This window comes from Pantherophis guttatus, chromosome 1 (assembly GCF_059756535.1).
Source record: "Pantherophis guttatus breed Tessera chromosome 1, ASM5975653v1, whole genome shotgun sequence".
Classification (NCBI taxonomy): domain Eukaryota; kingdom Metazoa; phylum Chordata; class Lepidosauria; order Squamata; family Colubridae; genus Pantherophis; species Pantherophis guttatus.
This window is the reverse complement of record NC_142063.1, coordinates 2,856,035-2,883,395: the sequence shown is the minus strand read 5'-3', so window position 1 is coordinate 2,883,395 and position 27,361 is coordinate 2,856,035. Positions and strand designations below refer to the sequence as shown.

The 27,361-nt window shown below is 43.0% G+C and overlaps 1 protein-coding gene across 2 annotated transcripts; it reads right to left on the bottom strand.

Moving 5' to 3' along the window:
* Window positions 1–1,944: 1,944 nt before the first annotated feature.
* On the bottom strand, window positions 1,945–27,361 carry ELAVL1 (ELAV like RNA binding protein 1). Of its 2 annotated transcripts, none has more exons than XM_034404553.3 (6): window positions 27,001–27,361; window positions 17,328–17,517; window positions 15,423–15,526; window positions 12,892–13,045; window positions 10,160–10,385; window positions 1,945–3,597 (listed from the first exon to the last, which is right to left on the bottom strand). In XM_034404553.3, the coding sequence occupies exons 2-6, from the start codon at window positions 17,497–17,499 to the stop codon at window positions 3,273–3,275; spliced, it is 981 nt and encodes a 326-aa protein (XP_034260444.1). In that variant the 5' UTR covers window positions 17,500–17,517; window positions 27,001–27,361; the 3' UTR covers window positions 1,945–3,272. The 2 variants fall into 2 exon arrangements, with proteins under 2 accessions (XP_034260444.1, XP_034260445.1); XM_034404554.2 differs by lacking the exon at window positions 27,001–27,361 and adding an exon at window positions 26,625–26,862.

Here is a 27,361-nt window from a genome sequence, read left to right as displayed (position 1 = left end):
AACCGGAGAAACCTATGTGACAGATTAGCTGAGGTGAGCTTGACTGGACAGCTGACCAAGGAGCAGAGAAAATAGCAATGACAGGGAAAGAAGTACCTACATCCACCGTTCTAGTAGAGGGGGCAGGTTATTCCCACAACTGGCATTCACAGCGGTAACAGATGTCTATCAACATCCGTCATGCGCCGTCAAAAAATTCCTCAGTCGGGAACTACAATTGTGTATCACATCTGGAAGGCGTTACAGGCCACGTGGTGGAAGCTGCCTTTAAAATGAGAATGAAGGAACTATAAAAAGAGTGAACGGGCACCGTAAAAGAAATGCTTTCTGATCAAGGTTAGAAATGTTTTATACTCTTCATCGACATATTTGTAATCAAGACTCCTTTCGGACATTAAAAAAAAAAATCAATGTTCTATACGACTGCAAAAAAAAAAAGACAAGATCTCGCGCTACGTCAAAGAATTATCCAATAGAAAAAGATCGCAGAGATGAATGTCAAAAGGGGAAATTTATTTCAGGAGCCCGCAATCCCCAAAATGACAGTGGTTATTTCTTCTGAAATAAATAAATTTGCACTGCAGTTCGAAGCAACCGATCTCGTAACTCCCGATGATTGGAAAGAGCTTGCAAAACATGGTAGTATCAGGTTAGTTCCAACTGGAATGTCAAGGTTTACATGATGTTAATTCGGCCGAAAAGAGTTAGAAGGACGAAACGGTTCTCCTCACCAAAGAAAAGATCTGTCTTGGCCCAAGAAGGTGGGAATTTTGTGAATCAACATTGCAAATGACAAGGAAAGTAAACCTGCCAGACTCTGGTGTAAACTTGATTGTTCCAAAAAAAAAAAAAACACAACACACACAGAGAAAAAAAAACACTTCAGGGCTGTACAGGAATTAAGATTTTAGAAGAACCACAAATCAAAAGGCAGCATCTCTAAACTAGGTTTTCTGAACTATTGTCACAAATCACTTGACAACACAAAACGTGATGGCAGCTAGGACGGTGGTGACTTCAAAAAGAGAGACCATCTATTTAGGTTTTTTTTTAAAAAAAAATAACAACAACTAGGTCAGCGTATAATCTTGGGGCCAAGAACCCTGCTTGTAAAAGAGATCCATCCACCTTGACGTGTTAGTTCTTAAAAATAAAGGTGCAATTGAAAGCAAAGCAGATATTCCCAGAATGGCAGCCCAAGAGACTCGAGATCGGGGGGGGGGGGGTTGGGGGGGTTCACCATGGCCGAAGTCTTCGGATGGGCCACATTTCCTCCAGTCACACACAAAAAAAGAACGGGAAGGTTGTGTGTCCCTCAGACACGCACAGCCATGCCATGTGAAGGATTGCAAGGCAAGCCACCCACCGTCAGAGTTTTCACCGGTGGGTCTTTTACCTGCAAGGACGGTGTGTGACGTGTTATTTCAGCCGCCGGGGAGATTTTGAGACGCTTCTCTTAAGTCTCAGTAAGTGTCCCAAGTTCTAGATTTTGAGCACCGATTGAAAGATAATGTGACCAGAAGGGAACTTTCCACAAACAGAAAGAGATCACAACATCACAGATCCAAAACGGGATCAGCCCTGCCTCTCAGCTGACGTAAGCAGGAGAGATCCCCAAAGGTTGCAACAGGTTTAAAGCAGGTTTTTAGAATTAGGATAAGGTTTCTCTTCACCCAAAGGTTTGGTTTATAAATCTTACAGATCTAGCCAACTGTGTGTGTGTTATGGAATATCCAGTTTAAGTTGTAAACTTTGTCTGGATTGTAACTCTCACCGTGTTGGTTGAAAATGATTGCAAATGTGTTAATTCCTGATCGCCTACCAATCGGTTGATTTTAAAATCCCCAAATGATTCTTATTCAGAAACGTCATCGTTCAGGTTGGGTACTGTGAAACATGGTGAGGAGGGGGGGAGAAAAATTAAAACAACAAACCAAAACAAAATTTCAGCAAAACCAAATCAAATTTAATTGGTCTTAAATGCAAAAGTAAAAACAAACAAAAACACAAAAAAGCAAAAGAAAATTAACAGAAAACAGAACTCAAAAGTTTCAAGGCAGCCTGAAGAAAACGTTGGGGATTAATTAAAACATTTAAATCTACCAAAAAAAAAAATTGTAATCTCAAACTTGCAAGTTTTAATGTACCTTTCTGCTGAGCGTTTCAAATATATAAAGCTATTTGTCAAAACAAATTCAACTATTAAAATATGAAAAAAAAAATTCCTAGTAATTATTAGAAGGGATGCAAAAAAAAATTATGATGCTCAAATGTTTGTAAGATCTTCACAAGAGAATTCTAAGAACTCGGTTATTCCAACTAAAAATATGTGAGAGGAGATTAATGTTAAATCTTGCCACATTTGTTTTACCAGAAAGCAAATGCACAAAAACATGCTAATTGGAACTAAGAATTCGGAGAAGGTGGCAATGTTGGGACTGGAGTTTCTTTTTTTTCTTTTCCTTTCTTTTACTCTGAAATCACCCCAGAGTTTTCTCAAAACTCTTTGGTCCTTTTTATGGAATCTGGGCTTTTAAAGGGGGGGAAAACACACTATAAAAAAGGTGATTTTTTTTTTTCAGTTTCGGTTTTGCCTACAGCGGTCGAAGTTGTTACCCAGGGTTGGGATTTCATATTCTCCAGTCTTCCCTTAAGTCATTTTTCACCCATAAGTTAATTTTTCACTAGCAAATTTCTTGACAAAAGGAGAAGATGCTATTAACTAAGAGCATTGCTCAAAAGTACTGGGGTTAACAGGATTTTTGGCTGATGCCCTGCCTTAGCAAACTCTATTCAGTGAAATTAACAGCAGTCTCTTAAAGGAGATGTTTCACTGGCAACGGGTGCAAATAGTTTCATCCATTGAAATTTGGGGGGGTGGGGGGGTGTCAAAGGGGAGTTTGCGAACAGGACTAGTTCGAAAGTAACTTTAAAAAAAAAACAAAAAAACCCCAAGAATAGAACCATTATGGGACTTTTAAAAACCCAAAACATTTGAACATGTGGGTGGCATCCCAGAGTATAAAACCCCCTCTTTTTTTTTCCTTCCAACTTTCCGTTTAGACTAAAGACAAACAACTTTGTGAAAATTGGCGCCAAAAAAAAAAAAAAAGGAAATGAGTTGTACACTAACCAAAAAAAGAAAAAAAAGGAAAAAAAAAAGGCTCAAACTTTTTTCGTCACTCGATTATCTATTCCATACAAAAAAACAAAAAGAAAAAAAGAAAAAGAAAGAAAGAAAAAAAAAGGGAAAAAAAGCCACGAGAGCGAAGTTATTTGTGGGACTTGTTGGTTTTGAAGGAAACCTGCAAGATTTTGTCCCCCAGCCGGTAGCCGTTAAGACTCGCTATGGCCATCGCGGCGTCTTCATAGTTTGTCATTGTCACAAAGCCAAAGCCTTTACACTTGTTGGTGTTGAAGTCACGGATGACTTTCACATTAGTCACCGCGCCAAAGGGGCCAAACATCTGCCAGAGGATTCCCTCATCGGCATCTTGGCCCAGGTTGTAGATGAAGATACACCAGCCTGAAGAGGAGTTTCCTGGGACATTTACACCAGAAAGCCCACTCATGTGATCTACACCCATGGGTGAGAACCTAGCAAATAAAAAGCACACAATAGTTCATGTAAACAAAACAAAACAACAAAACAACAAAACAAAACAAAAAAGAAGTCAGTTCAATCAAGCAAAAAACTCAAACAGGGCTCAAAGATTTTTTTTTTTTTAAAACCACTGGGAAGGTGTGGGGGGGGGGGAGTGCCGGGCAGGGAAACCCGGTGGGTCATCTGAACGGGGTCATCCATGGAGAAGGGAGTGCGTCTCTCTCGTCTCCCTGCCGTGGGCACGAACGATAAGTTAAAAGGCAGCAGGCGGGGCACCGTATTTGGGGGGTGGTGGTATGGACGGTCAGGGGGAACCATTGCTGGGTCAACCTTCCTAGGCTAGTTCACACTTCACCAGATGTGTGAAGGAGCGCTGCTGCCCCCGCCCCCTCTCCCATCTGCTGAAGAACCCGAAAATGAGGGGTGGGTGGGAAAGGGGAGCAGGAGAGGAAAGTAAGTAAGGCAGGCTGTGGTCAGAAAGCTGAGAGAGAGAGAGAGAAAATCAGCAGCAGTTGTGGGTTGAGTCACAACTTACACACTAAGGAAGAGGGAGCTCTTCCCAGCAAGGAGGGCCACTGCTGATTTTTTTTGGGGGGGGGGGAAGGGGGAGGGCTTTCTAGCTAAGTTAGGCTCGTTTAATATAAGTAATATGAAAGGACGCCACACAGCTCTTTCCAGAGTGGGTGACAGGACGCAGTGGGTTTCTTTCATCATCATCCTCTTTTAATGACCCCATTAATCCCTTACGGGGTGGAGTCTGGGCAACTGAATGGAGCTGAATGTTTATTGGCCGGATGCCTTTCCTGCCGCCAATGCGGAGTTTTGTTCAGCAGATACATTCTCATTGTGCCCAGAGAGAGAAATAGCTGCCTCTACCTAGGATCGAACTCACAGCCTCCCAATTGTGAGGCGAGAGCTCCACCTCTAGGCCACCGCACCACTTGTGGGTTTCTTTCATAATACAGGTATTAAATTTGCCTAATGTCACTTCTTGTAACGAAGACCACAGCTGCAGAGATCGCTTCCCTCCGTTTCTAAATCAGGAGTGGCAAAATTAGGTCAGATGCTGCTTAATCCCAATTCCTAGCGGGTGGAAAACAAAACGAGTTATCCAAAAAAAAAAAAAGAGAGAGAGAGAGAAAAGAAAAGAAAAAACCAATGGAAGTTGGGGTCCAACACCATCTAGAAGTCCCTCACTCCGCTTGGGAGACCGTCGGGGCCGCAACACCAGCCCTTCCTAGCACCTGGCAAAGTGGGCTCTACTCCACGGAGGTTTGTGCCACGTTAAATAAGGTTAGCCTCTCTCTGGTGCTGTACATTTCTCTGCTGCTTGCCCACCAGCAAGGTTTAAAATCTCCTGAAAAGAGTCTGTGAAGGCAGAGATGATCTACCAGGAATGTCTCCTGCATAGGGTCCACGTGAATTGAACAAAGACAGGATAAAACTGTCCCTTGCCTATGTCAAGCCAGGACTCTTCCTCCAGGGCCATAGCTGGAGACCAGGCCTCCTGCATTCAGATCCTCAGTATCAGGAACACGGACAGGGCACACTGAAGAGTTGGCTTCTTTCGGGGGCCTTGGCTGGCAATGACAGTACTGAGACGGGTGACATTTGGGTTCAAAGTGCTCGGTGGGAGATGAGACAGGCAGGGAGGACTGGCAAGCGGAGAGAGATGCTGGCAGACCAGGCATGGGGGCCCTCCTTCCTTCCCACTCCCCACCCCCCGGAAATCCCGTTCTCCCACCCAATCCTAACCACCCAAGGAGGAGTCGTTTCCAGGATGTTGTGTGGGCCATTGATGATTCTCCCCACTGCCTCCAAACCCAGATTGTCATTTTTCCCTCCCACTGATCTAGGAGAACGAAGCATCACACTGCTTTCTCCCCTGGCATCGGCTTATGGGCCTCGAGATGACTGTGATGGGGCAGAATCTCCAACTCAGAGACCTGGGAAGGTTTTGGGGGGGGAGGGAGGGAAAGGGGGAACCTTCTGTTCAGGTGGGAAGAGACTGCTTTTCTGACGGACAAAATAATGCCTGGTTGACGAAGCAGGAGGGCCAGGAGCCGAGTTGCTAGCCGCTACTAATCTGAAATGACGCTCCATTTTTCCATGGGGAATCTACGGGCTGCCTTCTCTCTCTGCTTGGGAGAGTCAGCGTGTTTGTCTGACCGAAATTGTCATTCGAGGGGCAGCAGGGCCTACGCAAGGTGACCATCTATGAAGAGCCTCTTTTGAAGTCAGTCCGTTTTCCACCACCACGTGGTGGTTCACTTCTCCTCTCTTTCACGTCCTATTTAGGGGTTAATCTTGGCTTTTTCGTTGACACCCACTGCAGCCAATTGTTCTTAGTGGAACAGGGGGAGAGAGGTGGCCATATCTCCCTAAGACTCGGGGTCCCAGGGAGCTAAGGATTCACACGTACATTCTTTCCAATTCAGCCAGCTCAGGGAGCTTTCAAGCTAGACACACACACCCTCCAAAAAAAAACCCTGACCCCCACACTTTCTGCTTGTGTTTCTCTATCCTGGCAACTTTAAGATGGGTGGACTCCAACTCCCAGAATTCTCCAGCTAGTATGTGGGAGTCAGAAGTCCATTCATCTTAAGGTTGCAAGTTTGAAAAAACACTAACCAAAAGAGACTAGCTGCAGGTGTCCAGGTCGTTCAGGATACTTCCCACCACATTGTCCTTCCCTTTAAAAGCCACTTCACTTGGGGGCCGGGGTATTCTCACCTTACACGGAAGAAGCCGAGTACAGGCAGATAAAAGCACATTATTTATTTAACAAGTGACAAGAATTCTAAGACAAGAATTCTAAAAGAAACCCATCGGATGCCACACAACTTCAGGAGGCTGGCAACTTTTTAAAAAGACATGCAAGGTTTTTCACGGGAAGGAACTCTCTAGAAGGAATTTACAGTTAAGATGGCATGAAGATGAGTGAGATTTGAAAAGTAAGAAAAACAAAACAGAAAAAGCACATTAAGAGCGTGGAAGAGGACATCCAAAATCAGAGAAGCAGTAAATTAAAAAGAGGGCCATTTTCAAGATTGGGATGGAGTTTACAAGTGTATATATAATATACACAGCCTAGGGAATTAAAAGTGTCATTTATCCATATAAAATCATGGAAGAGGAATGGAAGAGGACATGAACAGGACTTTCAAGAAAGAGGGGATATACGAAACAAGCACCAGAGCTTTCGCTATGGAATTTGTAATGCCATGTTTCAAATACAATTTCTCAATAATGACTGTTATTATGTCCTTAAGGGACGAACTAACCACTAACTTCGTTTTGCTTTAAAAACTACGAGCTACTAATTAAATTGGTGGCACTCTCGTTTCTGTTCTAATGCAAATTTTTTGAGAGCAATTGATTAAAATTCTAATTGTTACCGACTTGGTCATTATTCTCAACAGGAGGAATCATTAATGAGATGGCACTTAACTAATCCTCAGTTTACTATTCTCATCCCACTGAGGAATTTAGGGAAATATTGTATTAGTGACTTTCTGATTTACCGGTTGAGGATTAGCAACAACAAAGTTGTTGGGGTTTGCGTTTTTAGCAGAGGGGTGCTAAAGGGGGTGCCAGTCCTATGCGGACCAAAGGCAGTGGCACCTAGAAATATAAGATCCCGAATTAGCTTAGTGACTTGCCCAATTTGTATTGGCTGCTTTTCTCTCCTTCCCAGTCTCGCCAGTATGCAGCTTCTGCCGAAGGCAGAGTGAGAAGGGAAATTCTCCATTCCTTTTTTTTTTTTTTAAACTTTGTGAACCTCTTCAGTTCAACTTTCAGTTTTGATGCTGGGCTTTCCCTCTGCCGGAAACACCTGTCCATCTGCATGGACAGCTGACCGTCACTCAAGAGATCAAAGCGTTTTCCCAGCTAGAGGACAATTCTGCATGAGTGGAGTAGGAAAAAGATGCTAGAATCCTAAAAAAGATACTCATGGCAGGTAGACCTTGATATGCTCATCTCAACCTGGGTTATCAGGAAAGAGCTAGCCACAATGTGGCTTATGAGGGGGAGCAGCCAGGACCATCTCTTCGTCCAGCCTTCTCCAGAAAAGACAGATGCAACATGAATTTAAACAGCTCATCAGTCAGAATGCGGGAGTTGTTTGCAAGATTGAAAACTATAATGAAACTTCTGAAGCTAATCTGGAATTAATATGGGAAGCATGTAGGGACAATCAATACTTTTAATACTTTTATGGGAATCTGACTTTACATTTGGAAAGAAAATCGTAAATATTATGGGAGTTCTCGCTCTAACCTGCTATCAAACTGGAGAGTTTAGGGATAAAATCATGGGCATTTGCAGGGCAATTTTAAAAATACCTCTGCAAAACTGCATGTTGGGCGGGTGGAACAGGGGTATTAATTTTTATTTATTTATTTATTGCCGCTATAAAAAATGGATGATTTGAGAATGTACATGCTTTAACAAACTGGCATGCATGCTTCCAAACCCCGTATTTGTTTAATCCAGAACTGAGTCCAGAAGGGTGGATTATACAGTAGGGGCACGCAAATACGATTCGCACCATCTCTCCATTCTATTTTTAAAATCAAAATAACTCTTGAAAGACTGCAAATCAGCCTGTTTTAAACGCTTTGCCCCCTCTGTACATTTCTCTGCCATTTAGGAATCTTTCCTCTCTCTGGTGAGGAGGAAGTGGTGGTGGTGGTGGGGTGGGGTGGAAAATAGAAAGACTGGGCTGTAAGCCAAAAGTTCAAGGGAGGGAGGAAGGGAGGGAGGGACGAAGGAAGGAGATATAGGTTAGAAAGAAGGAAAGAGGGAAGACAGGAGGGAGGGAAGGAAGGAAGGAGAGGGAGGGCGGGACGAAGGAGAGATAGGTTAGAAAGAAAGAAGGAAGGAAGGAGAAAGAGGGAAAGGGAAGGGAGGGAGGAAACTGGGAAATATGTAAACAATTCTACGACACGCTTGGTTTAAATCCTTCTGCTGATTTACAATTATTGTGTCTTGTCCAACAATGGCAAAGGAGGGAGGGAGAACTGTGTGCTTTTCAATAGCAATAGCTGAGCAGATTGTTTCTTTCACTTTCACACGCACACAAGCATTGGTTGCACACACCTTTCGGGGCTCTTATTCGGACACTAATCCACAAAGGCAAATGTACAAATTTGAGACTCTTAAAAGACCACGACAGATCTTAATTCCCTTGCAAAGGCCACTGTCAAGTACAGCTATCAGAACCTGGGGGTTGATTGGTGGCTTTAACATGAATGACATCTGGGTCTATTTAATGGTTTTCAGTTTTGTGGCTTACTGAACTCTTCCGTGGCTTTCACTAGTTTATAATTTGCATTTTTTTCCCCTAGTTCTATAAATCACTTGAAGCAATTATTTTTTAAGTCAGAAAAGCAGTGTAAGGAGAGTTTTTTCAGAAGAAAAAAAAAGAAAAAAAAACAATAACGGGGAACCCCTTGGTATAATGGCTCTGGCTATTTTAGACTTGGGAGGGAAGAGAGAGGGTTTTAAGTGCTGGACTCACGCAATTTGAAAAACCAATTTTTGCAATGAATACCATGTCACCATTTTTTTTTTCCAGAAAGTTTTAAAATCTTGTATTTTTAACACACTGTTATGAAGCATCAGATCAGACAGACAAATTTTCAATCTTTATTAATAGGGGAAAGAGGATCTGAAGGGCTTTTTAATTCTCTATTTAAATGAAACTCTATGAGGAAAAAAAAAAGAGAGAGAAAGAAAGTGAGAAGAGTAAAAAATAATCTGAGAGAACAGAAGATAAAAAGAAGAAAAATAATAATAATAATAAGAACAGATATGGACATCCACAATGATTACTGACATACTTGGGGAGGGGGAGGGTACATATTCATTTGGGGTCAAAAACACTCCACTGCCATTAAGTATGAAAGAAAACTGTTTCAGAGCTTTCTAAAATTATACAGAATGTGCTTAAAAATCTAATGGAAGAAGTTGGAGGTGCAATTGGGACCGAGCTGATGGGTTCCACGTGAACTGTCAAGAAATATCGGGAGAAGAGTTGGTTAAAGTAAAAAAGCAGAAATCACTAAATACAAATTTACATAAGACTGCTATTGCCATCCCTTCACAAGGCTGTTCTCTGGTGGAGCCTAGAAGCTACGGTGGAATTAATCAACAGGATGCCCTGCTGTTTAAATTAACCCATTCGGAGGATCGGGCTGGGTGAACGGGAGGGAGGTGGGAGGGAAAACCGGCAGCATCCCCTCCCTCAAAAACGGGCCTTTTTGCAAATTGGCACACAAACTCATCACACAGAATTAGCCCTAATATTGTGGGATGGGGAATGTTTATTTAAGACAGGGGTTGTTTTTTTTCTCCTTCCACTGACCTATCTATTGGAAGACTCGATGCTGTGTCTGAGAATGAACAGCAATGACTTCAAAAAAAAAACAAAAAACAAAGAGCAGAAGAAGCAGAGAGAGAGAGAGAGAGAGAGAGAGAGAGAGGGAGGGAGGGAGGGAGAGAGGGAAGAATAGTACAGACCTCTGGATTATTTCGTTCTTCCTAACCTACCTGAATCTCTGGGCCTGGTGATGGACAGGCCCCCCAAACCGTCTAGCTGGGGAGTGGTAGAGCTGTGACAGGAGGGCCACGTTTTTGTTCTGGTTTGGGTTGGCGGCGAACTTCACCGTGATGGGTTCGGAGGAGCCCGGCGGCTTGTGGCCGTTGAAGTTTGAAATGGCTTCCTCGGCTTCCGATCTCTTGTCAAACCGGATGAAAGCAACCCCACGGGATAAGCCTTGAAGACAAAGGGAGGGGAGGGGAAAAGAAAATAATATGAAGGATCGGTTTCCTGCCTGGGCCAGACTGCACAACTAGAAGCCAATAGGCGGTTTACCAGGGAAGGGGGAAGCAATCCAGACGTCAGGAGACGCCACGAGGCCCCATGGACTTCAGAAGTTGCCTGAAATGGTAGAGTGTCTCTGGCCAGAGCAGGAGGTTGGACTAGACCACCTCCAAGATCCCTTCCAACTCTATTGTTCTGTTCTGTTCTGTTCTGTTCTGTTCTGTTCTGTTCTGTTCTGTTCTGTTCTGTTCTGTTCTGTTCTATTCTATTCTATTCTATTCTATTCTATTCTATTCTATTCTATTCTATTCTATTCTATTCTATTCTATTCTATTCTATTCTAGGCCGGATTTAGATGAAAAGAGGCCCTAGGCTATTCCACTTATGAGGCCCTTTCACCTATAGTGAAAATGTAATTTTAATTTTGCTAACAATTTGAATGTAGGCCCCTCTTGATCTTGAGGCCCTAGGCTGAAGCCTAGTTAGCCTATAGGAAAATCCGACCCTGATTCTATTCTATTCTATTCTATTCTATTCTATTCTATTCCATTCTATTCTATTCTATTCTATTTTCTACTCTACTCTACTCTACTCTGTTCTATTCTTCTATCCTTTCCTATCCTTTCCTATTCTATTTCAATTTCACTCTATTCTACATTCCTATTCTATTCCATATTTCTATTCTATTCTATTCCATATTCATATTCTATTCCACATCCTATCCTATTCCTATTCCTATTCTAATATTAAGAAGGGCAAAGTTTCAGTCTCAGTAGAAGGCCCAACCTTGCTGAGTTGATAAGGATTTAAAAAGGCTCCCAAAATTGAGAGTTGATCTGCACTTTCTCAAGAAAAAGTGGAATCTTTATTTTTTTTTTCATCCTGAATTAAACTAGTAATTGAAAACCCTCTTTTGGGGGTACCGGGAGATGGGTTCCAATCTATCATCACTTCCAGCGGCTAAGCCACCCTAATGACAGATAGTGCTTGATTTACAACCACAGTTGAGCCAAAAATTGCTGTTGCTAAGTGAAACAGCTACAGAGCCAGTTCAATCCTGGCTTCCATCTTTCTGAATTCTGTAAAATGAGGACCCAGATGGTTGGGGGCAAGATGCAAATAATGCCAACTCCATAAACCGCTTAGAGAGGGCTGCAAAACACTGTGGGGCAGCACGGAAGTCCAAATGCTATTGCATTTTTTATTTTACAACCTTTCTTTCTCACGGTTCTTAAGTGAATCACTTGCAGTGATTGAGTAACACGGTTGTTAAGTGAATCTGGCTTCCCCATGGACTTAGCTTGTCAGAAGGTCGCAAGAGGGGATCACGTGATCCCCTCCCCCACTGCGGTCGTCATAAATACAAATCAGTTGCCCAGTGCCTGAATTTTGATCAAATGACCCTGGGGATGCAGTAATGGTCGTTAAGTGTGAAAAACGGTCATAAGTCAGATTGGTGGGGGGGCATAGGCTGACTTTGTAAACCACTTAGAGAGGAATGTAAAAGCACCGTGAAGCGGTATATAAGTCTAGGTGCTACTGCTATTCTCTCCCTCTCCCTCCCTCCCTCTCCTTCCTTTGCACCCTTTTCTTTTTTTTTCTTTCCTTTCCTTTCCTTTACTCTCCTTCCTTCCCTTACTTTTCTTTCTCTCCTACTCCCTCCATCTCTCATTTCCCTTCTCTTTTTCTCTCCTCTTCTTTCCTCTCCCTCCTTTTTCTCTTCCTTCCTTTCTTTCTCTTGTATAAGAGCCGTGGTGGCGCAGTGGTCAGAATGCAGGATTGCAGGCTAACTCTGCTGACTGCCAGGGGTTCGATCCTGACTGTCTCAAGATTGACTCAGCCTTCCGTACTTCCTGGGTTGGTAAAATGAGGACCCAAATTGTTTGGGGGGGGGAGGGCAATATGCTGACTCTGTCAACCGTTTAGAGAGGGCTGTAAAAGCACTGTGAAGCGGTATGTAAGTTTAAAGTGCTTTTTTTTTTTTTATTTGATTTATATGCCGCCCTTCTCCGGAGACTCAGGGCGGCTTACAGTGCGTTAAGCAATAGCCTTCATACTTTTGTATATTTATACAAAGTCAGCTTATTGCCCCCACAAACTGGGTCCTCATTTAACCTACCTTAGAAAGGATGGAAGGCTGAGTCAACCTTGAGCCTGGCAAGATTCGATCTTACTTTAATTGCAGACAGCTGGTGTTAAATTACAGTGCTTAGTCTGTTGAGCTATCAAGGCTCCTTGCTATTTAAATTAGTGTTTCCCAACTTGGCCAATTTAAGAGGGGTGATTTTCAATCCCCCCCATCTGGGGAATTCTGGGAGTTGAAGCCTGCCCCTCTTAAAATGGCCAAGTTTGAGAAACACTGCTGTGGCAGGATCTCCACCCCTTGGGACACTTTCTGGAAGTAGATCAGCAGCCAGCCAAGTGGGTGGGAGACTGCACTTGCTTCTGGCTCACACACCTGTAGTCTGATCAACCAGCACGCGCGAGTTGATAATGCGTCCGAACCGTGAAAACATGTCTTCAACGTCCTTCTGCGTCATTGTCCGAGGCAGCCCACTTATGTATAAGTTTGCGTCTTTAATCACCTCAGAGCTTGGCCGAGCGTACGACACCTTCGAAAGAAAGAAAGAAAAAATGGAAAGCACATGGTGAATTCATACAGCTGAAAATACCAGAAGAAATTTCTGGGATTTGGTAAACATACCTGGTCATGCCTGAAAAACATTATTTCAGATCAATAAATGATCCAAGTAGCTTATCCAAGAGATTGGATAACCCTTTGTCTGAAGTGGTGTACGGTTTCCTGCCTAAGCAGGGGGTTGAACTTGAAGACCTCCAAGATCCCTTCCAACTTTTCTTTTCTTTTCTCTTCTATTCCTATATTCTCTTCTCTTCTTCTTTCTCTCCTCTTCCCGTCCCTTCCCCTCCCCTCCCCTCCCCATTCTCTATTCTATTCTATTCTATTCTATTCTATTCTATTCTATTCTATTCATTCTAATTCTAATTCTACTCTATTCTTCATGACAATATTTTCTTCTCTTCTGCCTCAAAAGTGTTTTCAAAAGGCAACTGGACTGCTTTTTTTTCCCCCGAGGAGGAAGAAGGCGGTTCGCTTCTCATCCAAGAAGCTTCATCAGTTCTTCACCATTGTCAGAACTAACTCCTTCCATCCCTCCCATCATCCAGTCAGAACGGATGAAGCTTTTTGGATGGGAACTGAAACGTTTTCTTCCTCCTCTAGGAAAAAAAAACCCCGGCATTTTGAAAAAAGCACATTTCAGACAAGTGTGACTTGGATAGACTGAGAATCTCCATAGCTGCCACTAGCAACGCAGAGAGATTGTGCTGTTTGTGCTTTTACTCGCTTCTGTTCACAAAAGGTTTTGAATTTAATTTAATTTAATTTAATTTATCGCATTTCTATGCCGCCCAACTCTCAAGGGACTCTCATTTTGAAATTCATTCAAAAATGAATCCTCATTTTTCGACAAAAGTCTGCCCTTTATGCTTTCCTCAGCAAATAAAATTGTTTTGCCAAACCCAAGAGCAGATCAAACATAACACAAACGGAAAAAGCAGCTATATCTTTCATATGCAAGTTACCTGGTGGAGCAAAATGCTTTGGCAGTTCTTAACAGCAGGACCCAGGGAGAAGTTGGCACCTGCTGGAATCACATACTATGCCAGCCTACTCCAGCCTGAGGCCTCCCACATAATGAGACGCTGAACAACATTTCGTAACATTTTCAGCTCACAGGACGCTGCAGGAGAGGCGCTAAGCAGTGAAGCAAAAGACCAGCCCTCCGCAACGACAGCTTAACTCACAAACCTGCAACTCCATGAAGTATCCAAATGTTAGAGTCCCCAGTTGGGCTTTCCAGAGCTGAAGAATGCCAGCTTTGAAGGGGACAAGGAGCTCATTCACAGGGGTGTGGCAGGAGGCCAGATGATTCCAGTGGCAAAGCCAGGCAGCTGGATTGCTCAGACCGGAGGCCGCCTCCTTCCTGATTCTCCGAAGGGAGGGTCTGCGCCATCCCCTGGGGAGCCACGAGGCAGAGGGGGAAGAGAGAGAGAGCCAAACCCAACTCGCAGTTCTTACACTGACACCCAGGGGAGAACCCTGGGTACGTTATTATGCTTAGGGATAAAATATTCTTGTATTTTGTTTTTTATCACCCTTTGCCATGAAAGTTCTCAAGCAGCTCAGGGACAGAGAGGGAGGGAGGGAACAAGGGATGGATGATGGATGGATGGAAGGAAAAAGGGAGGGAGGGAGGGAGGGAGGGAAGGAAGGAAGGAAGATGGAGGGAGGGAGGAAAATGAAGAGAGAAAAAGATGGATGGATGGATACAGGAAAGGAGGGAAGGAGAAAGGGAGGGAGGGAAGGAAGGAAGGAAGATGGAGGGAGGAAAAGAGAAAAAGAAGGATGGATGGATACAGAAAAGGAGGGAGGGAGGAACAAGGGATGGATGGATGGATGGATTGAAAAAGGGAGGGAGAAAGGGAGGAAGGCAGGCAGGCAGGAAGGCTTAATATATCTGAAATGTGTCAGCTACGGAAAGCTGGACAAAGCCATTACTAAGATGTCTTAACAAGTAGCTGGACTGCAACCCCTATTTAAAAAACAATAAAAACCTACCAAATGCCAACTACTATCTAAGGAAAGACATTTCTTCTTGCAGGCATACAAATGTCTCACACAGGGAGATTGGCCTCCCCAGGGCAGATTTCACTAAAGAGCAAGGACAGGTAATGTCATCTCCATCCTCATCCTCATTTATCTGATGGATGAAACTCTGGTCTTAATATATTTCTTCGCATCACCTCCAGGAGGGAAGAAACGGTCTTCTGGGAAACAGACGGGACAGGTGACGCTTACGGCCGTCCGCCACTCAGAAGAAAAGAAGGGCAGCAATCACCAAGCCTAGGAGAAGTCTAGGGAGGAGGAACAAGGCTTGTAAGCCTAGCCATCATTCCAGACGTTTTTACCTTGATGGTTTTAGACTGGAGTCTCAGGCCGTTCAGTGTGTTTATTGCTCTTTCAGCGTCTTTCGCAGTCACGTAATTCACAAAACCATAACCCAAGCTGTGTCCTGTAGAGAAAAAAAAGTCTCTTTTAATTTCTTTTCAGAGAGGCAACAGGAGGGGCAGGGGGGGAAAAAAAAACCCCACCCTCCCATCATTCATTGAAATGAAAATTCCACATTTTTAAAAGAAAATGGGTTTTTATAAAGGAAAACATAAATATGAAGCATAAACGGCTGCCGATAAAGGAGAATATTTGTAGCTCAGGCTTGAAATGAGGCCGTCCTTGGTGGTTTCCTGGCAGACGTTTCATCGCCCGACTAGGCAACGTCATCAGTGCTAGGGTTAGTAGTATTGATGATGCTACCTAGTTAGGATCGTGAACTGTCTGCAAAGAAAACTACCAAGCTCAGGGAGCACCAAGGAGCCATCATAAAGGGCTACATTTTCACTCCGGAGACTGGGATGTACCCTAACCTGCTGATAAGCTTCTCCTTTGTATAGTAAACGAATCTTGATATTTATTTCAAAAGCTTCTGCTTCTTCAGCGATCTCTATAATGGGGATGAGGAGGGGGTTAAATCCACCAGTGGCCTAAGAATTGCAAAAGTGGGAAAAGCTCTTTCAAGGCCCATCAAAGCTTTAGTAGATAGATCACAGCAAATCAGGGTGGATAAAAATCGATGATTTTTTTTAAAAAAAAAATCAGATTTTTTTTTATTTGATAAAAAAATTGATTTTTATCAAATTTATTTTAATAAAATGCTTTTGGGAGTAAAGATCTACCTAAAGATAGTTTTCTATTTAAGATACATTCATAATTTAGTTTATTCAGCATGAAATGGAGCTTAGTTAGGTAGCATGAGGCTGTAGACTTGGCAATATTGGGACTGTTGGTGAGTCAACAGCAGGTCAGAGGGGGAGCCCCTGCGGGACAGAGATGACAGTTGATCTTAAAAAATTATGATTTAAATCAAGTGGATTTAAATCAAGCCTTTTTACTAGTGATTTAAATCGTGATTTAAATCCACTTGATTTAAATCAAATCCACCCTGCCGCAAATTTTAATTCTGCTTCAGAAAAGTCCTTTTACTTATAAGCGTGGAGTTCTTTTGAAAGTTACTACAGAGTTTTAAAAGTGGGCTGCCACCCAGTGGCACTCAGTGTGATTTAAGATACAAGGGACTGGCACCACCATTCTCTGGATCTTTAAAAAAAAAAAAAATCCCTCAGAAAGGTCAGATTCATTCTTCAACAACTGTGTCAGAAATCAGGAGGCATGACATGTCGTACGGAATGCCTTAACTTTCAGCCACACAGACACATCAGGCTGACACCAGTGTAATAGGTAAGGGAGATATATAATTAACTGCCGAATTGTAATTTTGAATCAAGAGGAACAAATGTGCTTTTCCTTAGCAAAAAAAAAAAAAAAAATTGTTCTCCTGTCTCATTGACAAGCAAGATTTTAGATAGTCCTTGACTTAACAGAGTTTTTTCAGTGACCGTTCGAAGCTAACAGTGGCACTGAAAAAAAAATGACTTATGACCGTTTTTCACACTTGTGACCGTTCAGCATGCCCATGTGATCAAAATTCAAAAGCTTGGCAATTGACTCGTATTTACGACGGATGCAGTGTCACGCGATCCCATTTTGCAACTTCAAGCAAAGTAAACGAGGAAACCAGAATCCCTGAACCATCAGGTTACTAGCTTAACAACGGCAGTTGATTCTCTTAACAACGCAGGCAAGGAAAGTCGTGAGACAGGGCAACATTTACTTAACAACTGTCTCACTTAGCGACAGAAACGGCTTAGATCGTCGTCGTGAGTTGAGGGCTCGGCTGTATTGAAAGAGGGATATTTTACCTGCCACTTTGTCGCGAATAAGCTTGGCGGATTCGACCTCCCCTATGCTGCTGAAGAGGCTCCGTAACTCGTCCTGGGTCATGTTCTGAGGAAGGTAGTTCACGATTAAATTTGTCCTTCCGATATCATCCCTGCAGTCGTCGGCCATGTGATCCTCATAACCATTAGACATCTTCACGAGAGATGAAACCTGTCGAAAGGCAAGCGCATTGCTCGGTTCGGCCTTTTATGCTTCAGAGAAAGGCAAAATGACATCGAAACTAAAGCTCTCTAAAGCTGCCTATCCTGCAGGTGCATTTATAATGGCAGTTAGCACTAGCACTTAAGACTTATATACCACTTCACAGGGTTTTTACAGCCCTCTCTAAGCATTTTACAGAGTCAGCCTATTGCCCCTTCCTTCCTTCCTTCCTTCCTTCCTTCCTTTCCTTCCTTCCTTCCTTCCTTCCTTCCTTCCTTCCTTCCTTCCTTCCTTCCTTCCTTCCTTCCTTCCTTCCTTCCTTTCCTTTCCTTTCCTTTCCTTTCCTTTCCTTTCCTTTCCTTTCCTTTCCTTTCCTTTCCTTCCACCCCCCTCTCTCCCTCCCTCTGGAAGTTGAAGTCCACAGGTCTTATAGTTGCCAAGCTTGGACAAGCCCTGCTCTAGACAGTCAACAACAGATGCCCAAACACAGCTCTGTCCTCAATACAATGCCCAGCCTACAACTAGCTGGATCTGTGTGTGCCAGCCGCACAAGAATCTGCTCAAAAGCAGATCCTTCCTTCTTCCTCCGGATACACTTGAATGACATCACAATTTAGCACAAATGTATGTCTATGGAGGACATTTTCAGTGAAACTGCTAGCGGACGCAAAGATTTTTGAACTAGACCACAGACTCTTCCTAGGGGGCCAGTCACTAAACTGCTATTTTCTATATTCTCTCTCTCTTTCTCACACACACACACACACGAGAGAGATAAAGAAGGTGCAAGGCCATAGTGTTTAAAGAACAACTTTCAGCAAGAACGTGTTCCAATTTATTCTGGAAATAATACCTCGGTGGGAGTCATACCCTTCCCTTTCCATTCCGCACACGTACACTACGGAACCAATGCTAATTGACATAAATTTTCCCAGGGACAAAAGCTTGTTTCATAGCCAGTGGTGAGAAAAAAGGAAGTAAAATTCACTGGGGGTGACAGTGGACAAAATACATGTCTAAGTTAAACAGAAAAGGCCTTTCAGCAAGGGAACTGTAGCACTCTTCACAGTTGAAATTTTTTTTAAGTCTGGTGTATTATTTCCACATAACAATTACACAGAAAATTCACCTTTAATAACACTGCCTATTACACAAGAGCCTGACCGGTAAAGGTATTAATGTGCAGTTTTATTAAGAATAATCCAATAAAAAAAGGAAAAGCAATGTTTAAGAATGCTGTCTATCAGTTACAGAAACTCAGGTTTTGAACAAAGAAATTATTCCTGTTTACCCCTATTCTATTCAGCCACTATACCCTATTTATTTGAAAAAAATGTATGTTTCAATTATGATTTTTTAAAAATCTTTCTGTCTTTAGAAGACTGAGGAATGGACCTACTGGCAAAACAAAAACTATTTTTAAAAATTTGAGGAAGGTGTGGAAGAAGGTATGACAGGGTGACAGCGAGGGAGGGTGGGAGGAAGAATTTCCAATGTTCCCTGGCAGATTCCTACAAGGAAATTCACTGGGGAAGCCAGCAGGAAGTCGAAATGCAGAGGGAGCCCCTGCTCCCTCTGCATTTTTGCCCATCCAGGGTCATTCCGTTTCTCTTTTTATTTATTTAAGGAAATATCTCTGAAATGATGACTCAACGTGGCACAGGTTGTCTAGTATCTATTCCAAAGTCTTCATTGATTTTCTACCAATTACAATACCGTTGATAGCTGATTATAGGGCAGATACTAATCATCAATTCTACGACTGGTTACGACGCCTGTTGTCTGCATATAATTTAAGATCTATACAAAGCTAACTTTTGTTTTAATGAGCCATTTGGGAGCCCATCTGTACTTCCATTAACTCCTAGTGTACATCAGTTGCATAAATTTGCCATACAAATTGTCCAGTCAGAAGTTAAATTGAGCACACCTAACAGAAGTGAAGTCAAGCTCAATTTCTTCTTCTTTCGAGCGTATTCCCTTAAGTGTAGGGTCTGCTTTTCGGATCATTGAGCGTCACTTTGCACAGTCAGCTGCATCTCCAGGGCGCAGGCCCGTGGCTTGCATATCTTTGTTGATGGTGTCTTCCCATCTCTGTTTGGGACACCCGTGAGGTCACCGGCCATTGACTTCTAGTTTATACACAGTCTTGGTTGGTGGTGCTCTCCAAACATGTCCATATCAACGGAGCCGGCCTTTTCTCATCTTTTCTGTAATTGGTGCCACAGCAAAATGCTGTCGAATGGTGTCATTTGTGATGTGGTCACAAGTGCGATGCCCAATATTTGATGGAGCATTCGCATTTTCATGGCATGGAGAGAGCTTTCAGTCCCTGTTGTTGCTGCCCAGCATTCAGTGCCATGCAGTGGAACAGGGTGGATGGTTGTCTTGTAAATCTTAGATTTAACACAGGTTGGCATTTGTCTTGTCACATAACACACCAGTGAGTTCTCACCAATTTTAGGTTTTCTCCATTGATTTGAAGTGTTCCAGGGGTGATGACAGTTTCTCAGTTTTCTTGATGTTGAGGCGGAGTCCAAAATGGTTGAGAGGATCATTCCATGTGCAGTTCATCTCTGATGATGGAAGGTCAAGTTCCATTTATTTATATGTATATGTATATAGTTTTTTTTTTCTGTCGAAGCACCTGGTCTACCCCAATATGGGAGGGAGCATTCTTTTTTTTTTAATTTAATTTGATTTGATTTATATGCCGCCCTTCTCTGGAGACTCAGGGCGGCTTACAATGCGTTAAGCAATAGCCTTCATACTTTTTGTATATATTTATACAAAGTCAGCTTATTGCCCCCACAAACTGGGTCCTCATTTCACCTACCTTAGAAAGGATGGAAGGCTGAGTTAACCTTGAGCCTTGGAGAGATTCGAACCAGCAGAAATTGCAGGCAGCTGTGTTAATGACAGGGTGCACTAAACCACTGTACTATCAAGGCTCTTCTGCTTCCCTTTCGCCTCTCAGCTCCAATCCAGGAGCCAATCAGAGCTAAATAGCTTGAAATAGATCTATACTAGTCTCCCTTTATTTCTTTTGATCAACAAAAATTTATATATATATACACACATACACATACACATACATATATATATATATGTATGTATATACATACATACATACATACATTGGTCTTTGGTTATTCGGGTTTTCTCCCACGTAAACTTGGAAGTGTCTTGGCGACGTTTCGACAAAGTCTCATTCGTCATCTTCAGGCTGGTGTTTTCGGCTTCGTGCTTCTAGGAGCAATGTGTGATCACAGCTGTTTCTTCCTTTTAACTGCCAGTGGGGGTGTGAACTGATTGGGTGGGAGCTTGGTTGTGTTCGAAACGTCGCCAAGACACTTCCAAGTTTACGCAGGAGAAAACCCAAATAATGAAAGACCTACATACAAACACCCGCGAAAACCTCAGAAAACATACATACATACATACATACATACATACATACATACATACATATATATATATATATATATATATATATATATATATATATATACACACATATATTTCAGAATATATATAATATAAATAATATACATATAATCGGAAATCTGTGAGGTCCCGTCAAATAAGGTTTTATTGTTTTCCAAACATCCTGCACACTACCAATGAGAATTCTGCCAAAGAGTGTATTCGTTCTTGCTACCTTTTCCTTTCTACATATGACAAATGGAATTCTTCCAATCCTCAAGCATAGATTCTCACAGCCTTTTTACTTCTTTATATCACTTTTTCTTGCACATTTTTATAGTATTTGCTTCAATGCTACTCTTAGCATTTGTGTACAAATCTCTAAAATATTATTTCCCTTTAGATTATTCCAAAATCATTACACCTATTTTTAAAATCAATTCACCCTGAATGTAAACTGAAATTTAGTTATTTCCATATAGAACTGATACTTTCCCTGCCTATAATTGTTTTAGTTTATTCATGCATTAAATTTCCATAGCTGACTATCTCACTGCTGCAACTCTGGGAGGCTTACAGAGTTAAAACAAGCAATACAAAGAGAAAAAAACCCTGCAAAAAACATTAAAACTATTAAACATTAAAAGAAAATCTGCAGGGAAGTACCATTCCATTCCTAAAAATTTAACTATAGGTAGTCCTCAACTTACCACAATTGAACTAAATAAGAAATTTGTTAAGTTTGTTTGGCGGTATATAAATTTAATAAATAAATAAATAAATAAAGTGAGTTTTGCCCCATTTTACAACTTTACTTGCTGCATTTGTTAAGTGAATCACTGTGGTTGTTAAATTAGCAACATGGTTGTTAAGTGAATTTGGTTTTCTCACTGACTTTGCTTGTCAGGTCATATCTCCATGTTTACATGTCTCTTTTTTTTTTACGGGTTTTCCTTTGACAATACCAAAATCCATCCCACTCCACCATACTCCTCACCATCTTTATATCCTCTGTTAATTGCCTCAGTCTGTCGTCATAAATAATCAATCCAATCATTATTTTCAATTAATATAAATTCATTTGCCATGCTATCTATGAATAAACTTGCTTAAAATCACACATTTGACTTTTTTTTTCTAAACTGATACTCATCGGTGACGGTTCTCCTTTATTCAGGTGTATTATGTATCAACTTTTAATCATCATTTTCCCACATCTATTCCAAATCACTATTTCCATATACAACTGTTAGCAAAATAAAATGAGTCCAAAAATAGACTTCTGCTGCCCATAAGGACTTTGGCTAATCAAGGCTTTCACTTTTTTTATTACTTATGCTGTATAGAAACGATGTGGAGTATTTTACCCGCATACTACTACGCAGGTAGCACTAGTCGGTGCTACTAAGGGCAGTGCAAGTCAGCATTAGCACATTCTAGTTAATATGCCATAACTGAAGTGCCTTAATGCTATTCTGTGCAACCTCAGATCTGTACCCTAGAGGCTATTGTGAAAGCTAACATACCCTCACTTACTTCCCATCAACCAGTTATATGCAGTATACTGACATACATTCATGACGCTTCAATGACTTTCCCTCCTTCTAATTAAAGTAGAATCATAGAGCTTGGAAGGGACCTCAGAGGACTTCTAGTCCAATCCCTTGCCCAAGGCAGGAGTCCTTATTCCATCTTGGACAAACGATTGTCCAAAAAATTGCACAGCATGGGATACTTTATTACTTATTAAACCTCATATTTGATGCAACTATTTTTTTTTCTTTTTAAATACATTCTAATCCCAATTGTACATGTATCAATAAGTTTTGTTGCATTCAAGACAGACATAAAGTGCTTATCATATTATTTTCTTTAACTTTTCATGAGAAAAAGGCTGGCCTAATATTGATGTTGTGGAAAGAACAAAGATTCTAACTACTTTTTACTAGATGTGACCAGTAAAAGTTGGATCTTCTGATACCTTTGTATTTTTATTGTGAGGTACCAGGTCTTTAATTCAAACTGTAGTGATTCTAAACAAAACATGGAAATAGTAGCACTATAAAAATAGCTCACAGGGAAAGTTCCCATGCTAACTCACCAAACTTTGGCTATTTTATGGAGAAAAGCACCATAGTGTGTCTTTCTATTCTTTCTCTATAATAGGGAAATAATAAGTGCCAGTCTTCCAACTCCCAAGCCAAAAAGGCTCAGAGGCCACTGCAATGATTAGAGATCCAGGTTGAAAGTTCTATTCAGCTATGCAGACATTCAATTAACTTCAACTGACCACAAAGCCCAACTAACTTTGCCTAGAATGCTGATTCAGTTAATAATTCTGAATGAGGACCTGAGGACACAGATAAAACATTCAAGTGCTAAAAGGATGCAGATTACCAGTTGTCTGCAAGGTGTATAAATCCTTCCATTCCCCACTATCCTAGCAGAGCTGAAGAAGCTTTTTGGAGAAGCAAAATGCCTTCAAAAGGAAAAACAAGTCCAGTTGCCTCATGAAAAAGCATCTTTGGGACAACCAGGACCTGAATGGCTAAGAATTTGTACAGACTCCTAAATGAGGACCATAAATACTTATAGAGTATCAACATTTTAGATCACTGTATGTGCCATTAGGCCAGTGTTCACTCTTAATTATCACAAACACTGGCTCCTCCAGGATACACTATTTAGCTTTACCTTCCTGACAGAAGTGTTATATACAAGTAATCCTCGACTTATGACCACAATTGAGCCCAAACTTTCTACTGTTAAGTGAGACATATGTTAAGTGAGTTTTACCCCATTCTATGACCTTTCTTGCCACAGTTTTTATTGCTGTGAGCCACCCCGAGTCCTTTCCGGAGAGAGGGCAGCATATAAGCTTAATTAATTAATTAATTAATAGTTGTTAAGTGAATCACTGCAGATAGTAACTTGGTTGTTAAGTGAATCTGGCTTCTCCATTGACTTTACTTGTCAGAATGTCGCAAAAGGGGATCACATGAGCCCCGAGACGCGGCAATGGTCATAAGTATGAACCAGTTGCCAAGCATCTGAATTTTGATCACATGATCATGGAGATACTGCATCAGTCATTAAGAATGAAAAATGGTCATAAGTCATTTTTTTTCAGCACCATTGTAACTTCACTAAATGGACTGTTGTAAGTCGAGGACTACCTGTATTAACAGCAATAGTAGGTTATGTAAAATGTTAAATCATATAGTGCAGAAAGGAACTACTAACATCTGAGTCAGTCTCCTATAAACAAGTTTGTAAACAATCTTTCAGTTTTTTGAGGATTAGAGAAAGGTATCCCTGAAATAAAGTTGATTTGCCACAGATTCTTTAATTCACAAGGAGGTTTTCATTTAGCCCTTCTTAAAAAAAACCTAGTAAATGACTAGCATCTACTATGAGATTTAATATTTTACGTAACCTATGGACTGCAAGCTATGTCCTTACTCTTCTTGTAGTCTTATAATATTAGAGAATATTTCTATCTAGGGTTAAAATGTGGGGTCTTTGGTGCTCACTGAGCTGAGTCGTTGGCGGCAGATATTTCTTCCATATACTGATGATGTTATCTAGCGAGGTAATGAAAAGTCTGCAAGAAAACAGAATAGAATAACAGAATCACAGAGTTGGAAGGGACTTTGGAGGTCTTCTAGTCCAATCTCCTGCTCAGGCAGGAAAAACTATAGCATTTCAGACAAAAATGGTTGTCCAGTTTCCTGTTAAAAACTTCCAGTGTTAGAGCATTCACAACTTCTGGTGGCAAGCTGTTCCACTGATTAATTAATCTGTCAGGAAGTTTCTTAGTTCCAGGTTGCTTCTCTTCTTGGTTTCCATCCGTTGCTTCTTGTCCTGTCCACAGGTGCTTTGGAGAATAAATTGACCCCTCTTCTTTGCTATAACCCCTTAGCTATTGTACTGCTGCTAACATGTTACCACCACCCCTTCTTTTCATTAAACTAGAAATACCCAATTCCTGCAACTGTTCTTCATATGTTTTATCCTCCAGTCCCCTCAATCATCTTTGTTGCTCTTCTCTGCACTCTTTCTAGAGTCTCAAAATCTTTTTTATAGTGTGCTGACCAGAACTGGGTGCAATATTCCAGGTGTGAGTAACAGAATCACAGAGTTGGAAGGCACCTTGGAGGTCCTCTAGTCCAACCCTCTGCTCAGGCAGGAAACCCTACACCACTTCAGACAAACGGTTTGTCCAGTCTCTTCTTCAAAGCCTCCAGTGATGGGAGCATCCACAACTTCTGGTGGCAAGCTGTTCCACTGGTTAATTTGTTCTCACTGTCAGGAAATTTCTCCTTAGTTCTAGGTTGCTTCTCTCCTTGATTAATTTCCATCCTTTGCTTCTTCTCCTGCCTTCGGGTGCTTTGGAGAATAGGTTGACCCCCCTCTTCTTTGAGGCAGCCCCTCAGATATTGGAAGGGGTGCTATTATGTCATTTCCCCTCCACCCACGCCAGTCCTTCTTTTCATTAAGCAAAATCACAGTGTTAGAAAAGGGACCTTGCAGGTCCTCTAGTCCAGGGGTGGGCAATTGTAGCTCTTTTACAACCTGTGGACTGCAACTTGAAAAGCACCCGGAGGCTCCAACTGGTCCAAAATGCGTCCGCGCAGGTGGTTATGGACGCAACTCATTGTGCCCACGTGACACCCCTCCTGCGCGAGCTGCACTGGCTCCCAGTGGTCTTCCGGGTGCGATTCAAGGTGTTGGTTACCACCTTTAAAGCGCTCCATGGCATTGGACCCAGGTACCTTCGAGACCGTCTTCTGCCACCAGTAGCCTCCCACCAGCCAGTTCGCTCCCACAGAGAGGGTCTCCTCAGGGTGCCATCGGCCAAATTATGTCGGCTGGCGACCCCCAGGGGGAGGGCCTTCTCTGTGGGAGCCCCAGCCCTGTGGAATGAACTGCCCCCGGAAATACGTAAGATCTCCGACCTCCGGGTGTTTCGCTGCGCACTGAAGACCCTGTTGTTCCGCCAGGCAGGGCTGTCAATATAATAATTTTAATTGGTTTTAAATGTGGGATTTTAAATTTGGGGGTTTTAAAATTGGGCCAATTATTTAATAATTTTAATAATTTTTTAAATTTTGTCTGTCCTTGTGCCTTTAATTAGGCTGTACGCTGCCCTGAGTCCTTCAGGAGAAGGGCGGTATAGAAATAAAATTAATAATAAATAAATAATAATTAAATAAACTCCCAGAATTCCTGAGACAGCCAAGCTGTTGAAGTCCACACAGGCTGTACAGGAGCCACAACCGCCCACCCCTCCTCTAGTCCAACCCGCTGCTCAAAAACCGTATCGTTTCAGGGGAAAACGATTGCCCCCCCCTTCTCTTCAAAACCACCCCTACCTCAGAGAGCCCCGCGCCTCATCAACTACCGTCAGGTAGGCCATTTTGCCTGGAAACCTGGCTTTTCCACCCTCAACCGAAGGCAGAGGGAAAGGGAGAGGTCGCTAAAGCGTTTCTACGTGGGGGATTTTTTAAAAAAAGGGGGGTCAAAACGTCGGGGGGGGGAAAGGGGGCGATCCGAGGAAGGGCCTCCCTGCAGGGCCTTCCGGGCGAAGAGAGGCCTGTACGCTCGCCCCTCCCTTCCTCCCTTCCCTCCGCAACAATGGCGCCGCGGCCTCCATGCCCGGCGTGAGGAAAATGGCCGGCTCGGCCTACCTTCTTTTTCAAAACTGAGGCCTCGTCGAGGAAAACGCGTCCCTGGAATCCGCCCGGGAAAAAAAAAAAAGAGGAGGAGCTAAGAGGAGGTCGCGCGCGCCGGGCAATTCTACCGCCGGTCCGGGGATTATGACGCAATTCCCGCGCCCTGTGACGTCACGGCACGCCCCGCCCACGTAAGGGCCCTGCGCCGCGGCTTTCCCTCCCTCCCTCCCTCCCACCTCGGCCGCGCAGCCGCAGCACGCAGGCCACGCCCCCTTCGCGTCAGAAGAGCTCCGCCAGGCCGCAAAGCAGCCCTTCCTCACTGCCGACACCTCCTCCTCCTCCCCCTCCCTTTCTCCCCCCCCCCACGCCCAACCGACTCGGCCGCGCTCACCTGACGACGGCTGCGGCGAGGCGCCGAAGAGAGGAAGATGGCGGCGGCGGCGGGGAGAAGGGGAGGGGAGGGACGAAGAGGAGGAAGAAACGGCGGCAGCGAAGCGACGGAGAAGGAAGAAGAAGGGGGAGGGGAGAAAAAAAAGCTGGCGGGGGTCCCTCCGGCCGCGCGACGAGTCGCTCCCTCAATCAGCGGCGGCAGCAGGAGGAGGAGGAGGCGGGTGGCGTTGCTGGCCACGCCCACTCCCCGCGCCCGCCGCTCATTGGCCGCGGAGCGGGTGACGGGCGGCGTCCATTGGCCCGAAGCTGCGCCGTTCAAAAGCCGCTGTCTCGCGCGAGCGCCGCCAAGCAAAGGGTGGCGT

What these genes read in the sequence shown, in the direction of transcription:
- ELAVL1 (XM_034404553.3), bottom strand. Translation starts at nt 17,499, where the DNA reads ATGTCTAATGGTTATGAGGATCACATGGCCGACGACTGCAGGGATGAT. An exon ending in GCTGGTTGATCAGACTACAG is followed by an intron (nt 10,386 to 12,891) that starts GTGTGTGAGCCA and finishes TTTGTCTTCAAG; the next exon opens with GCTTATCCCGTGGGGTTGCT. An exon ending in CACCAGGCCCAGAGATTCAG is followed by an intron (nt 3,598 to 10,159) that starts GTAGGTTAGGAA and finishes TTTATTTGCTAG; the next exon opens with GTTCTCACCCATGGGTGTAG.